The sequence below is a fragment of the Nematostella vectensis genome, chromosome 1 (assembly GCF_932526225.1).
Source record: "Nematostella vectensis chromosome 1, jaNemVect1.1, whole genome shotgun sequence".
Lineage (NCBI taxonomy): Eukaryota > Metazoa > Cnidaria > Anthozoa > Actiniaria > Edwardsiidae > Nematostella > Nematostella vectensis.
The window spans coordinates 3,606,623-3,620,633 of record NC_064034.1 but is presented as its reverse complement, the minus strand read 5'-3'; the positions used below and the strand labels follow the sequence as shown (position 1 = coordinate 3,620,633).

Sequence of the window (14,011 nt, the reverse complement as noted above, 5' to 3'; positions counted from 1 at the left end):
ATACTGAATCATTGGGGATGGCTCTTGGTGTATCCCTGAAACAGAAGCTGAGTGCCACAGACCGTGCACTTCTTTTCCGCGTCAGCAATCATGCCGAGTACGTGGTCTACCGTTAGAACGTGGTGCGATCCCGTGTACTTTGTGCGACCCTTTTGCCTGTCGTCTACAGCGTATCGCTTGATTTGCACTGTAATGAGCTCTTCACTGGGCGTAGCCTGCAGCTCTGTGGGAACCGAGGCACCGGGGTCGTCATCGGGGGAAGTTACGCGGACTATCTGGTCGGCGTGCCGCACGCGGGAGATGCCGGTGTATACAGCATTCGTGATCCAGTCCTCTAAGCTGTGGTCTATGATAAACAGACGTCTTGGAGTCTGGATGGTCTTGCCCTGCACCCGGTGGACGGTTCCCCAGCCCGCGTATTTCCACTCGAGGGGAAGCCCGTTAAGGACCGCTTCGAGAGGAACCTCGACTACCGTCCCTTTGTACGCGTCGACCTACTCAACCCTTTTGCCTGGCCGCCCTTGCTTGCGATAACGATGCGCGACGCTAGGATCGGGGTCGAAGCGGATGGTTGCTGGCAATCGGGGGTAGTTTTCCCTGTGGTGCTCTATCAACCGCTGCTGAACAAGAGCTCCCATCTTGTTGGTCGAGCACACCCACATGTCGTTTTGGTCTGCTCGATCGCCGCTACGAACGCTACCCCATCCCACTCCTCTCAAAACACCTCAAGCTGTTGGGAATCTGACCAACACCAAATCCGGTCCTTTATGTCGTGGAGCCTGGAGGAGGGCAGGCCGTCGCATGTACTGTACGGCTTTCCGCAGTCTTCACACAGGAAGCGGTAGTCGGACTCGAACCAGTGGATGTTCCCACTCCACATATCGTGAGGCCCCTCTTTATCTCCACAGGGCGGAACCTGCCCATAGTCGCCACAACACACTACCTGACACGGCCGCGTGGCGAGATACCCTAGGAGGGCGCGTAGCACTTTAGTCTGTACCTTACAGCACTCGTCAATGGTGGTTACTTCTGCAAGATGGTCGAGTTTGTGACCCGCTCGGAAGGTCTCCACTCCTCTATCGGCTTCTCCGCTGGTATGCAGAGGTAATGGTGGTAGGTTTGAGCCTTCACCGCGAGGCGCGGGTTATTGCGATGGTCGTGGGCGAGGTCGTTCTCGGGAGTGAGCACCACAACGCGCGGAACATGCTCACCGCCCACTCGGTCTTCCCCGATCCTCCTTGGCCGGCTAGATACATCTTTGCAGAGGTTGCGGCCACTAGATCGCACGGCAGACTCGGCGCAGTGCTTGGCTCTTTGGCCAAGCTCCCCGACTTCTTCGGATCCCAAGCTGCTTTGGGTCGCCACTCGTACCCAGGCTTCTCCATACCTCGGATTTCGCTCCACGAGTTTAACACCACTGGGCACCGCATTTGCGTATATGGCATCTGTGCACACCCGGAGGACGTCTTCGCGAGGACTCCGCCTCAACATGCGTCGCAACGCTATGTTTGTGTACGCCAAGACGAAGGCCCTGATATGGCACCATTGTTAGCGTCGGACACCGTCTTTGTATTGGATCAGATGAGCCACGTCGGTATGCTCGAAGTTAAGTAAGTGGTCGGTGCCCGCAAGGAGGTTTGTCAGATACGCGGCTTCTTCACGGTCGCGAACTACGATCGAGGACTCGTCGCCACGGCGAGCGCACTTGCCTACGAAACGGGCGGCGAGATCTCGACCCTCATGGTACTGCGGGTCTTCGCTACTCACGCTAGAGTGGGGGAACCTGATGGAGCCCTTTTTCACGACGCTATACAATACCTCCCTCGCCGTGGCGATGACGAGGTCACCCGAGTCTAACAGGTCCTTGAGCTCTGGCGTGGTGATCCAGCCCTCGTTTTGTTCCAAGTGCTGCCCTACCCTCCCGGAAGTGTAGGGGTGGCAGGCCTCAGAGAACTCCCACTCAGTCAGCTGAATGACCCCGGTTAGTTGAAGAACCTCGCTCAATGGCCGTCCCACAACATCCGCGATACGATACACGTTCGTAGGGAAGCCGTATTTCCGTACCACATCAATGGCGTCCGAGACGCCGCCGAAGACACTGTCCTAGCATCCTAGGTAGGCCGCACGCATGTCGATGTGCGCATGAGGCTGCGCCCCTAAGTTTTCCTTGCTATTTCACACTTTGGACTCAACCTGCGCCGCTTGCCAGACGTCCCTGTATTTAAGAGGCGTTGGCCTGATTTTTTTTCTTTGGGTCCCTTTTTGAACCGATACCCTAATGCGCCGCCCATCAAGTGCGTAGCTTCGATGTACTCTTGGTAGGCTGGGTGATCATCAGGGAGCCATTGAGGATCATGCCCCGTCTCGTCCGTAAACGCCCTGTCGATCGCGACCATATCTCTCTCCGATCGGTATAGCTTCCCCTCGTGCGTGACCATAACGCGCCCGCCATAGCCAGATCCTCGTGCTTCTTGGGGTCGCCCTGTTTGTAAAGCGAATGAGCACCTCTTGCACTTTTGCCTCGCGCGTTTTCGCGGCGGCACTGGTTAAAGCCTTCTCCCGACGTAGCGAACAAAGCTCGTCCTCAGCCTCGAGGCCTTTCTCCCACCTGCCAGCGTCTATGCCCTCTAGAGCGCCGACTGTAATCTCGTCGCCCCTTCTCACCGAGGACCTGCCCATTCTTTGTTCTGAGCGTCCCTCCTCTTCTGATATGAGAGCTAGGGGGTCTGCGGGTGCCTTACTGACTACTGTAAAGAGTCTGTAGCGCCGATCCGGGTCAAGCATCTCCATCACTTCTGGCAGCAGAGCGTTCCCGCGCAGTGCCTCTTGCTAGTACGAGATCCACCAAACCGAGCCGTCGTCGCCGATATCGGGGCCGCGCACGACGGGCTTCGGCTCAACGATGCCTCGCCGAGGTCACGGATCTCTTTATAGGTGTGAGGCGTAATGCTTCTTCCTAACTTCGCAGCGCTACCGTCTGGATACAAACGATGAACGCCGCCGACAAACAGCGAGTAATACTCGTCGCCGCCATCAGACATATCATCGAGAATCTCTTCTATGTAAGCGTCCATCCTAGTGGGTATACCCTCTGGGTGGCATGTCTCTAAAACGAAAGTCTCAACGTACCTAGAAACGGGTATGGGGACGCTACTGCCTATAGCGGCCTCTCAGCTCTGCTAGGACGAAGGAAAACACCCTTCGAGCCCGCTGTTCTTTGTAAACAAGCTTGTGTTTTACAGGGTTATTACCACAGGCCTCGCAGAGCCGAGCCTCGGACTGGGTCCCCACCCCACACCTTCTACAGGGGTGAGGTTCGATTGCGCCCTTCCTCAACCTAGCGCGATGTATCTTGCAATGCTCATAGATGCAACTTTTCCCGCAATGGGCTAAGGCCCCAATCGTGAGCAACTGACACAGGTTTTGACCTCTCATAGCTTGCTCGCATATACCAATCCAAGGATAGTTCTAAATGGGCGTATAGTGTGTGAGAATTGACTGCATTGCGCGCGCGACACTCCCAGCTAAGCATAGCTGGGTTCCCACATGTTACCACCCAAGGGGGGCCAGCCACCCTGTTCTCGTTAGCGCTAGGCGCTAGGCTCCCCCCCCCTTGCTTCCCCCAGCGCCTAGCGCTACCGAAAACGGGCACGCGCCGCCATCCCCTTAAAGCAAATGCATTAAGCGACCCCTATAACACACCCCTCACGAGGCCCCCAGACGGTATACCTTAGGACTTGGGTATGCCCTAGGGCATACGAAAAACCGCCCGACGTAGATTAGCAACTGCCAATTCCTTTTCTACCAGAACCCCGCCCGACGTAGATTAGCAATTGCCAATTTCTTTTCTACCAGAACCCCGCCCGACGTAGATTAGCAACTGCCAATTCTTTTTCTACCAGAACCCCGCCCGACGTAGATTATCGTTTGCCAATCCCTTTTCTACCAGAACCCCGTCCGACGCGGTTTCACTCAAATCGCCCAGTCCCCTCCCGATCCTGCCACAGCTCTGGTTCTAATTCCTCTCTTCCGCCCACTCTTCTGACAGGTACGAACAGCCCACTAGAACAGCCCATTTCTCTGAGACGTAAACGCCTTTTTAATGTTCCAAGGTATAAGCAATAGTGGCAATAGTTTTATAATTAAGAATGCTTCCTCTCGTTTTACTTAGAATTTATATACTTCTATTAGTTTCCCTGTAAATAATTTTAGTGTAAATAATTTCATAATTCAACCCTTGGGTTGCGAGGATTTTATTCAATAAACTATCTATCTATCTACACCATGCTGGTTTTCGTGGTCTTCGGAATCCTGTCGTTTTTTTCTCTTCTCGGCTTCTTCTTCACTTAGAATTGTAATATAACGGCTTGTTGTTCCGACAAGATCGAAATTCGGAAAAACTGTTCGGTTTGCGAAAAACGTATTCTCTGTCAGTTCGGACAAGTCTTCATCGCTCTCCATCTAAGAAAAATACGAGCGTTATACAAACTAAAGGGTGCAACAAACCTCATTCAAACGCTCCTTTTGTAAAAAAAAAAAAAAAGCAATTGCTTATTGCATGATTGTTATTTCCTACAAATAAAGAACAACTTTAGACCCCCTATTATAGATAATTGTATATAACATTGTGAAATGTCATAAACTGGCCGCGAAGGGAATACTCTTCTTTGTATTTGTTACAATTAAGATACCAAGGCATTTGTTTTCAAGGATGAAATAGTTTTTGTGACTATTTATTTAGCACATACCGATGTGGTTGATTGTTAATAGTTTTCCTTTTTGATTGCCCTAGGAATTGCAGAAGAAATAACTTTTCGATATATATGCTAATGCGTTTGAATCCACACCACTCCTTGTTCAATACGGGTTCAATTTCAAAGATTAAGATTCTGTAAAACATTTTTGCGTGGAAACCTTTGTCAATCTGTAATAAGTCGGCCTGCGGCCTTGGAATGTATATCTCTGATTGCCTCGGCTCTTGGTAATTAACTCTTACATACTCTGTCTTGTATGAATTGCTCAAATTTGGATGATCAGTGACAAGCCTGTAACGTGAAATGCTCTGTCTTGTATGAACTGCTTATATTTGGATGATAAGTGACATAGCCTGTAACGTGAAATACTCTGTATTGTATGAATTGCTCATATTGGATGATAAGTGACATAGCATGTAACGTGAAATACTCTGTCTTGTATGAATTGCTCATATTTGGATTATAAGTGACATAGCCTGTAACGTGAAATACTCAGTCTTGTATGAATTGCTCATATTTGGATGAGAAGTGACATAGCCTGTAACGTGAAATACTCAGTCTTGTATGAATTGCTCATATTTGGATGAGAAGTGACATAGCCTGTAACGTGAAATACTCTGTATTGTATGAATTGCTCATATTGGATGATAAGTGACATAGCCTGTAACGTGAAATACTCTGTCTTGTATGAATTGCTAATATTTGGATTATAAGTGACATAGCCTGTAACGTGAAATACTCAGTCTTGTATGAATTGCTCATATTTGGATGATAAGTGACATAGCCTGTAACGTGAAATACTCTGTCTTGTATGAATTGCTCATATTTGGATGATTAGTGACATAGCCTGTAACGTGAAATACTCTGTCTTGTATGAATTGCTCATATTTGGATGATTAGTGACATAGCCTGTAACGTGAAATACTCTGTCTTGTATGAATTGCACATATTTGGATGATATGTGACATAGCCTGTAACGTGAAATACTCTGTCTTGTATGAATTGCTCATATTTGGATGATAAGTGACATAGCCTGTAACGTGAAATACTCAGTCTTGTATAAATTGCTAATATTTGGATGAGAAGTAACATGGCCTGTAACATGAATACTCGTATTACCCCAACAGGGTGTTTCCAGACACTGCGTGCTGGCTCATCGCCCAAGGGCGTCAGGATAAAGCTCGAGAACTCCTCATGAAGTATGGCGGCAAGAAGAAAAAGCCTTTAGACAGTGATAACGTGACGGCGATGATTGAAAGCATTTACAACGAGGAGATGAGAGAGCAGGAAAAGCGCAAAAACGGCAAGAATTACACTGCCTTGGATTTGTTCCGTTCACCGAAATTGAGAAAGCGAACTCTGATTCTCTGTTTTAATTGGTGAGTAGTGCTCTCCTGAAAACTAATACCAGGAGAATCACAGATGAACCCTATTTCATCTGTATTTGTTGTCAAGACACAACCGTTTGTGACGTTCATGGTAAACGTGGATGGCTAAAAGTTTTCTTGTTCGCCCCCGACACCCTTCACACTAATGTCCCCCTGTTAATTAACAGTAATATGTCGTCCTGCAGGTTCGTCATCTCTCTCATCTCCTTTGGGATTTATCTTTACATCACCGCATTGGCAGGAAACCTCTACGTCAACTATCTTGTGATGACTCTTCTTTCCGTTCCGCATCTTCCGATTTCTTGGTTTCTCATGCAAAGGTGAGTTTGTTGTGTTCATTCTTACGACGAATCTGATCATCCAAAAACGTATTTTCAAGGCTTGCAAAATAGGATTTTATAGTGTAAGCACTTTGCACAACACGGCATGGCAAAACAGCACAACAGACATAGCAAAACACGGCAAAATTATCAGGTGTTTTGGATGCAAACATTTTATTGAACGCAGGTTTGGGCGTCGGATTCCGTTCTTCGGTTACATGTTCATCGCTGGTATTTTATGCTTGGTTATAATGGGGATCCCGAAAGGTAAGCCATATCGTGTTTAGCTCGTGTAATTAATGATTGACATGTCCCGGTAATTCTGTTTTTTCCCCTATTGCAGGCAATGCAGCTATCGTAGCGGGTCTTGCTATATTTGGTAGAAGTCTAACAGCGTGTGCATTCAACAACATCTACCTTATTTCCTCAGAGCAGTTCCCTACAGTTGTAAGGTAAAACAGATATCTTTTTTTCTATTAGGAGCGAATGAATGAATGAATGAATGCTGCATTCATTATAACAATTGCTTTTTTTTTAGAGAATGACGCCTTTGACCTTACATGAAAGGTTCTTCCGACACTGTTCTTGCCGTAGTTTTGTGAATTGTTTTCACGACCCTTTAATATCGCCACGATATTTTCGATATTTCCGCAAACGTTTTATTTTTGCCGGTCAAAGTATCGAGTGAGGTTTCAGTTTAACCATTTCTGCATTTAGGAATATCGGCATGGGAGTGGGCTCCATGTGCGCTCGTGTTGGCGCCATTTTATCGCCGTTCATCGTCATGCTGGTAAGTTTAGATAGAAGAATTGAATCCGAGTTAATAATATATAGATTTAGGCACTGCCTAAAAGCGGAGCATGCTTTGAATCCAAGTTAAAATATATAGATTAAGGCACTGCCTAAAGGCGGAGCGAGCATTGAATCCGAGTTAATAATATACAGATTTCGGCACTGCCTAAAAGCGGAGCCAGCATTGAATCCGACTTAATAATATATAGATTTAGGCACTGCCTAAAAGCGGAGCCAGCATTGAATCCGACTTAATAATATATAGATTTAGGCACTGCCTTAAAGCGGAAATAGCATTGAATCCGAGTTAATAATATATAAATTTAGGCACTGCCTAAAAGCGGAGCCAGCATTGAATCCGAGTTAACATAATTATAACCTTATCCTGCAATCATGGGCATTTAATTGGGGAAGGTAATTTGAATCCGAGTTAATATAATGATAACCTTATCCTGAAATCATGGGCATTTCAATTGCGGTAGGTATATTGAATCCGAGTTAATATAATGATCACCTTATCCTGCAATCATGTGCATTTCAATTGGGGAAGGTAATTTGAATCCGAGTTAATAATATATAGATTTAGGCACGGCCTAAAAGCGGAGCCAGCAATGTTTTTTCCACCCTAAACTAGGGGTATGTCCCCATCAACACCCCTCCCCCAGCTTCTACAAAGACCAAACTTCAGGAGGGACATAACAACAGGATACTACACTTTCATTTTGCTTTAGTTATCCCATCTTCCTTAAATCAACCCTATCTAAATGCATACAAATACATGGCTTATAACTTTTCCTATTATTTTATAATTATTTCCCCCCATTCTCCCCTAGAGAATACCCAGAACAATGACACTATTAGTAATTTTGATTGACATTACTCAGGATACTATTTGCATAAAAAGAGGGATTATTTGAACTCTTAGGTAGAGTTGTACTCGATAGACAACGGATACAGAAAATATATTTATAATTTGCCATATAATAAGATCTTGCTAAATTGGGCCCTATTTATTTATGTCATGTTTCATTTTTTTAGTATACCTCAGATAATCTACAAAGATTTTTTTTTTTCAGAAAAGGGGACCCTCAAGTTTATGTGCCCCTTGATATATAAGAGAAATGTTGTTATTATATATAGCTTTAAAACTCTCCTGAAAAAAAAAACATGACCGAGTTTAGCCATTCAGTATTACGGCAGATAGTGCTAAGCATAATTTTGCCTACTATGAAGCAAGCGGTTATGTTAGGCTATAAATATGGTGGTATGGACCGAGGTGGTGTGGCTGGATATGGTTGCATTTGGTAATAGGCGAAGTAGTATGATTATAGATTTGTAAAGAGTGCTTAAAAAGATAATATTACAGACGTTTTCATGTCCTTTTTAGTGTTCTTTGCAAATCTATTATCATACTACAGGGCCGTAGCAGGGGGTGGGGCACATGGGGCACGTTCAACCCCAAAATTGTCAAAAATAATAAGGAAATGACCAGTAGGGGCGTGGCTGTGTCCACCCATTGTTTTCTTAATGCTTATGTATTGTGTCCCCCAATAATTCTAGGCCTGCTACGGCTATGCACTATGGAGCCTTATAGAGTCCAAAATTACATACCCCATAACACCTAGGTTGAAACTTTCAACACCCTAAAATACCTGATCTTCAATTCTACATCCCCTCATATATACTAATCCCTGATACATTTTTACTAATCTTATATTCATCGGTATCAAACTACAAATCTTTGATAAATCAAATAATCCTTTTAATGTACACCATCCTTTCTCTTTCATCCTGTATTAAAAACATCTTCCATCTAATAACAAACAACCAAATATTTTAAATACTCAAAGCCCTCTCCCCTGCCATTATTACATATGAGTCTCTCCTGAACCATGTTCATGAATAATAAGCAGTCATGTAAAGGGCCAAGCCATTTTTCTATGCATTTTGCCAAATGCATAGAAAAGTTACAAGAAAAAAAGACTACATTTGCTAATAACAGTGTAGCCAGCATTTTGTTATATATGCAAATAGTATTAATTGTTGTTACCTATGCACATGAGAAAAATGCAATCAGTTTGCAGTTAATTACAGTTGCAGTAAGTAACTTTGCAGTAAGTACGGAAGACCTGGTCTTCAAGCATCAGAAATCATAACATGGTCAATAATTTTGTTGACAGTTAAAGACTTATATCCACACAGACTTTAGGGAAGTATCAGCAGAGCAAGAGCAGATTATGTTGGCTATAGGGAAAGAATGTGTGTTGATTGAATATAATTATACTAAGCAAAAAAGGAATATGAAAAACGTTTATTTACATCTGCTTTCATTTCAGCCAGCCTATAATGACGGCTATACTTTAGTCCTTGCTTTATTCACCTGAAAAAAAAAGTTATCCTTGTCATTTCATAGCTACCTGGGGTGGGGGGTTGTTTTCGATTCTGCTATCTCTAAGGGTTAAAAAATTCCTTCTACCCCACCCGAATTGCCATCTCTTAGGTGCTGACCACACCCAAGTTGCTCTCCCATCAACAATCACCCCCATCTGATTATAGTGGAGTCCCTCCCCCGGGACCAAGATATCCTTGTCATTGCATAGCTATTCCAGCTAAATCATGTAATTATTAAGCGCGTAACTTGGCCCTAGGCAAGTGTAGTGATATGTGTTTAAGAATCATTAAGAACTGACTTTGGACCCTGTTGGTCTGGACAATTATTATTATTGTGTATTGTTAAATAATTATTAGTGTATTATTAGTTTGGTCAAGGCTGTAATTCCATGTAAGCGTAAGAACGTTACAATTTAAAATAGAGCACGCGCAGAAAATGGCGTACGCTAGTTTATCACGTGGACAAGTAAGTTCATGGCAGTTGGTTTTGGTTCTGTTTAAGTGCGGATATTTTGAAACACTCAGAGTAACAAACTTCTTAGCTACAGCCTCGAACCCTAACACTTGGCGAGAATTGTATTAAAATATTCAAGTCTCAAACAGTGTTTACACAAGCACTTTTTATCTCATAACAGTTTGGTATAAAAGAGACAGAAACAAAAACAAATTTATATGTATCAACCAAAACAGACACAGTAAATCTCAATAAAGATTTTTATAGAGTGATAAAGGCACATTTTCTAACTCTAGAATCTTAAAAATATGATCAAATCTATAGAGAAAAAAAATTATTTTTAGATGCCTTACTGATTGCGAAATATTAAGCTTACTTATATGTTGTTCTCGAGAACATTCGCTTTCCACTATGTGGTAAATTGCCGGATATAGTTCTAAATCGAATATTTTTTTCCAATACAACTGAGCATTTTTTTTTTGCCGTTAAACTCTCCCTACCTTAGCAATATAAGCCTTTATTTGTAGAAGGAAGAATTTTAGTATAACTTTTGACAACACAATTGTGTTCACAAATTGTGTGAACAATTTAAGGTAATGGTACCTATTATCGGACACTTTAGATTTACGCTAAAATATCTCGCGTACAAAACACAATTGAATCTTAGGTTTTACAGCTTGAAATCACTGACTATTAAGCATAATAATTCGACCAATTTAACAAAAATTCGATGGTTAATTTTGGGAGAAAACAATCGTTTGTAAGACGTGTTGTGAAGCCCTATTATCGGACACCCTAGCCCTATTATCGGACGGCAGATTTCTTCTAAAAAAAACAACGGGAAAATCATGCTCCATTTTCATTAAAATACTGCAGACAATAATTGTTGACATATGTACTTTGCAAAACTCACGATGGTTTTTAGTTTGAGACTCTTCCTTCTCCGTAGCAAGCGATTCAAAACACATGCATCGCGCGCGTGACAAACTGCACGGCGAAATGTGCGTTTGCTCATCGATCACACAAATTTACGTTGAATCGTTCGATGATTGCTCGACTGTCCGATAATAGGGCACCGAGGTTAGGTACGAACAATTCGAGCTATCCCGAAGTGTCTACGGAAACAGAGGCCAAGTAGCATCCTGGGAGATCAACAACAAAATGGCGGATTCGCCGAGCGAGTTTCATCACGATCGGTAAATCTTGGACTTTTCACGGCTTCTTTTCGTCCTCGCGTATTCAAGTCAAAGAGAGGATTTCAATCGCCATTTTGCGGTGCGTGAGAGAAAATTATTTCTAGTTTTTCGAAGCAATAAACACTCATAAAAAGCTTCGGAATACATGTTTTCCGAATGTTGTTTTTTCGACTGGATAGGTCATTTTTCGGCGTGTTTTCCTATTGTTTGAGATATTTACATTTTTTTTCGAGTGTCCGATAATAGGGCACTGTCCGATAATAGGTACCACTACCTTAAGTATGTTAAGGCTACGGTCAGAAAACGTTTTGTTTTGGTGTAAGTTTTCACTTTAATTGCCCTGTAAATAATAATATGATAACATTACCTTTTTGCTTTGATTTTGCTTCGTGACGCATTTATGAGAATACAGTGTTGAGTCTGAAGTCCTCTTTTTAGCTGCTGTTTACAATTGAAGAAGAACGAGACGGGCGGATTCACGAACACTCGGGTAGATTTTACTATCGACTCGTACGTCTTATCTTATCAGTTTCTTCAGACAAAACGGTTCCTCAAAGACTTGTTTAGCCCTCGACCACAATCAGACTATTTAAATCCTCATCTTTCTCATTAAATACTATTTTCTAGTTAAGATAGGAGGCAAAAAACGCGTAAAATCACATTCCCCTTGTGAGACCGAGTGGGCCTGAGAGTTTCACGATTGACTGGATGGATGGATGGATGGATGGATTGTGACACCACAGGATACCCGCGCTATGACCACAAAAACCAAGTCGCATAGCTATACCATATTTCTATACCTATGGAGCTCCGCGCGCGGCCTACGGCCGCGCTGGCTCCGCTATAATGATAACCTTATTCTGCAATCATGGGCATTTCAATTGGGGAAGGTAATCACATGACAAATTCTCGCACCCAGTCCTTCTGAAATTTTCAGGATATTCCCGATCAGGGGGGGGAGTGGAGGTCAATTTTAATTCGATTGAAAGGAAGCACATGACCAATGTAGAAAATTTGTATTTTCGGCTTTTTTCCTAAGATAATATCCATGATTTTCTGTAATCGGTCACGTGACAAAAGTGGATGGTACATTAGCCAGCAAGATGTGGCCTCTTCGTCTAAAAGGCACGCCATATTGATAATCTGTTTTAATATCAATTATATTCAGTACATTTGATATAATATTGTTCTTTGTCACAACAAGATGCAGCTTATTTTCCGGAATATCGAAGAAATTGAGCCGGTGTTGTAGGCATAGTATTTCACTTTTTGCCAGACACGCTTCACTTGCTGTTTGGGGCCTTCTTCCATCGGGTAGATCTGGGTTGAGTAATAGATGGGTAATAGTTAGAGCCTCCGAATGGTCTTTTGCAAACACTTGCAAGCTTGCGAGCACCCCGTTTTTTTATGCGAGACCGGGCATTTTTAGGCGGAAAAAATTGCGCGAGCATGCGAGCACGGCAGAAAAAATTTCGCGAGCATGCAAGCATTAGCCGAAAACTGCGAAATTTCAAGGGACCATTCAGGGGCCCTAATAGTTCGCAGGCCCGAAAAAAAATTTAACGCTGATTCTGAGTAGATTGCGAGATTGCGAGCAGTAGATTGCGAGTTATTTTACACCCCAGCATTTTCTGTTTTATTTTCTGAATTTGAAAACCATCAAATAAACTCTTAGATTCTAGTTTAAGCAAAACAATGTTTTTTTCTGGTATTTACGCAGGTTTGGATAACAATAACAGGCCCTGGATCACATTTGTTCTCTGACCTAAAACAAGGAAAATCTATACCCACTATCCCTAAGAATCAATAGGGATAAAACACAATTTGAAGAGGGATGCAAACTCTCTTTACGTAATAGCATTGCTATTACAAAATAGAATCAAAAAGCCCAAACTGTCGCGATCTCGTACCAGAACAATGAATACAATACTCCAAAAACTGGAAATCGACTTTGCCTGGCAGAGTCGATTTCCAGTTTTTGGAGTATTGCTATTACAAAATAGAATACAGTTCGATTTGTTGTGTCCGAATTAGATCGAATTAGCTTAGACCTTTCTACTCCTTTGATAGCTTACTTGATGTCTTTGCTATTCTTTTGCCATGTCTCTTCACAGGCCCAGCTTCCAGGGTTTAGCTTGACTTTCCCCGTCAGCATCTTCGGCGTCCTTGCCGTGCTAGCTGCTATTTCGTCGCTATGGTTACCAGAAACACTCAATACCAGTCTCCCGCAGACTATCGAGGAAATGGAGAAGACCAATGAGCATTATGGGGTCCCATGCTTTACTCTGCGATCAAAGAAAACCGTCGAATATGCCTTTGATAATAATGATAACGATGGCAATGTAGATTTTGCTTGAAATTGAACCCTTTCACTGTTCACAATAAAGATGTCTTGTCTGATTTATTTTTCAGGCTTTCACGAATCACGAAAAAAGTAACCTATTCTACACTGCATCCATTGTCGCATCGTATTAAGATTGGGGATAAATTTGGCGATCCGACACTGAACGCAGTGCGTGAAAAACAAAAAGGCATAGAACACGGATGGGTGGGCGGGTAAACAGCGTGCTGGCCTTAGTCACGTCTCGCCCAGCATATCCAGCATCAACCACCATTTAACCTAGTACCTCCCTGCAGTTGAGCAATTCGATAATTTATTTATATTCACTAATTTTATATACTCTGCTCTAATGTATTCAGCGTGAATAGTAACCTA

At 43.3% G+C, this 14,011-nt stretch overlaps 1 protein-coding gene across 1 annotated transcript in view; it reads left to right on the top strand.

Moving 5' to 3' along the window:
• The window catches only part of LOC5504866 (organic cation transporter protein), a 29,334-nt gene extending 15,639 nt beyond the window's left edge, over nucleotides 1-13,695 (top strand). The window contains exons 4-9 of the mRNA XM_048730844.1: nucleotides 5,882-6,133; nucleotides 6,328-6,462; nucleotides 6,650-6,729; nucleotides 6,806-6,914; nucleotides 7,180-7,252; nucleotides 13,410-13,695. Of these exons, the coding sequence (XP_048586801.1) occupies nucleotides 5,882-6,133; nucleotides 6,328-6,462; nucleotides 6,650-6,729; nucleotides 6,806-6,914; nucleotides 7,180-7,252; nucleotides 13,410-13,652 (892 nt within the window). The 3' untranslated portion in view covers nucleotides 13,653-13,695. The remainder of the gene's footprint in view (nucleotides 1-5,881; nucleotides 6,134-6,327; nucleotides 6,463-6,649; nucleotides 6,730-6,805; nucleotides 6,915-7,179; nucleotides 7,253-13,409) is intronic.
• Nucleotides 13,696-14,011: the final 316 nt, after the last annotated feature.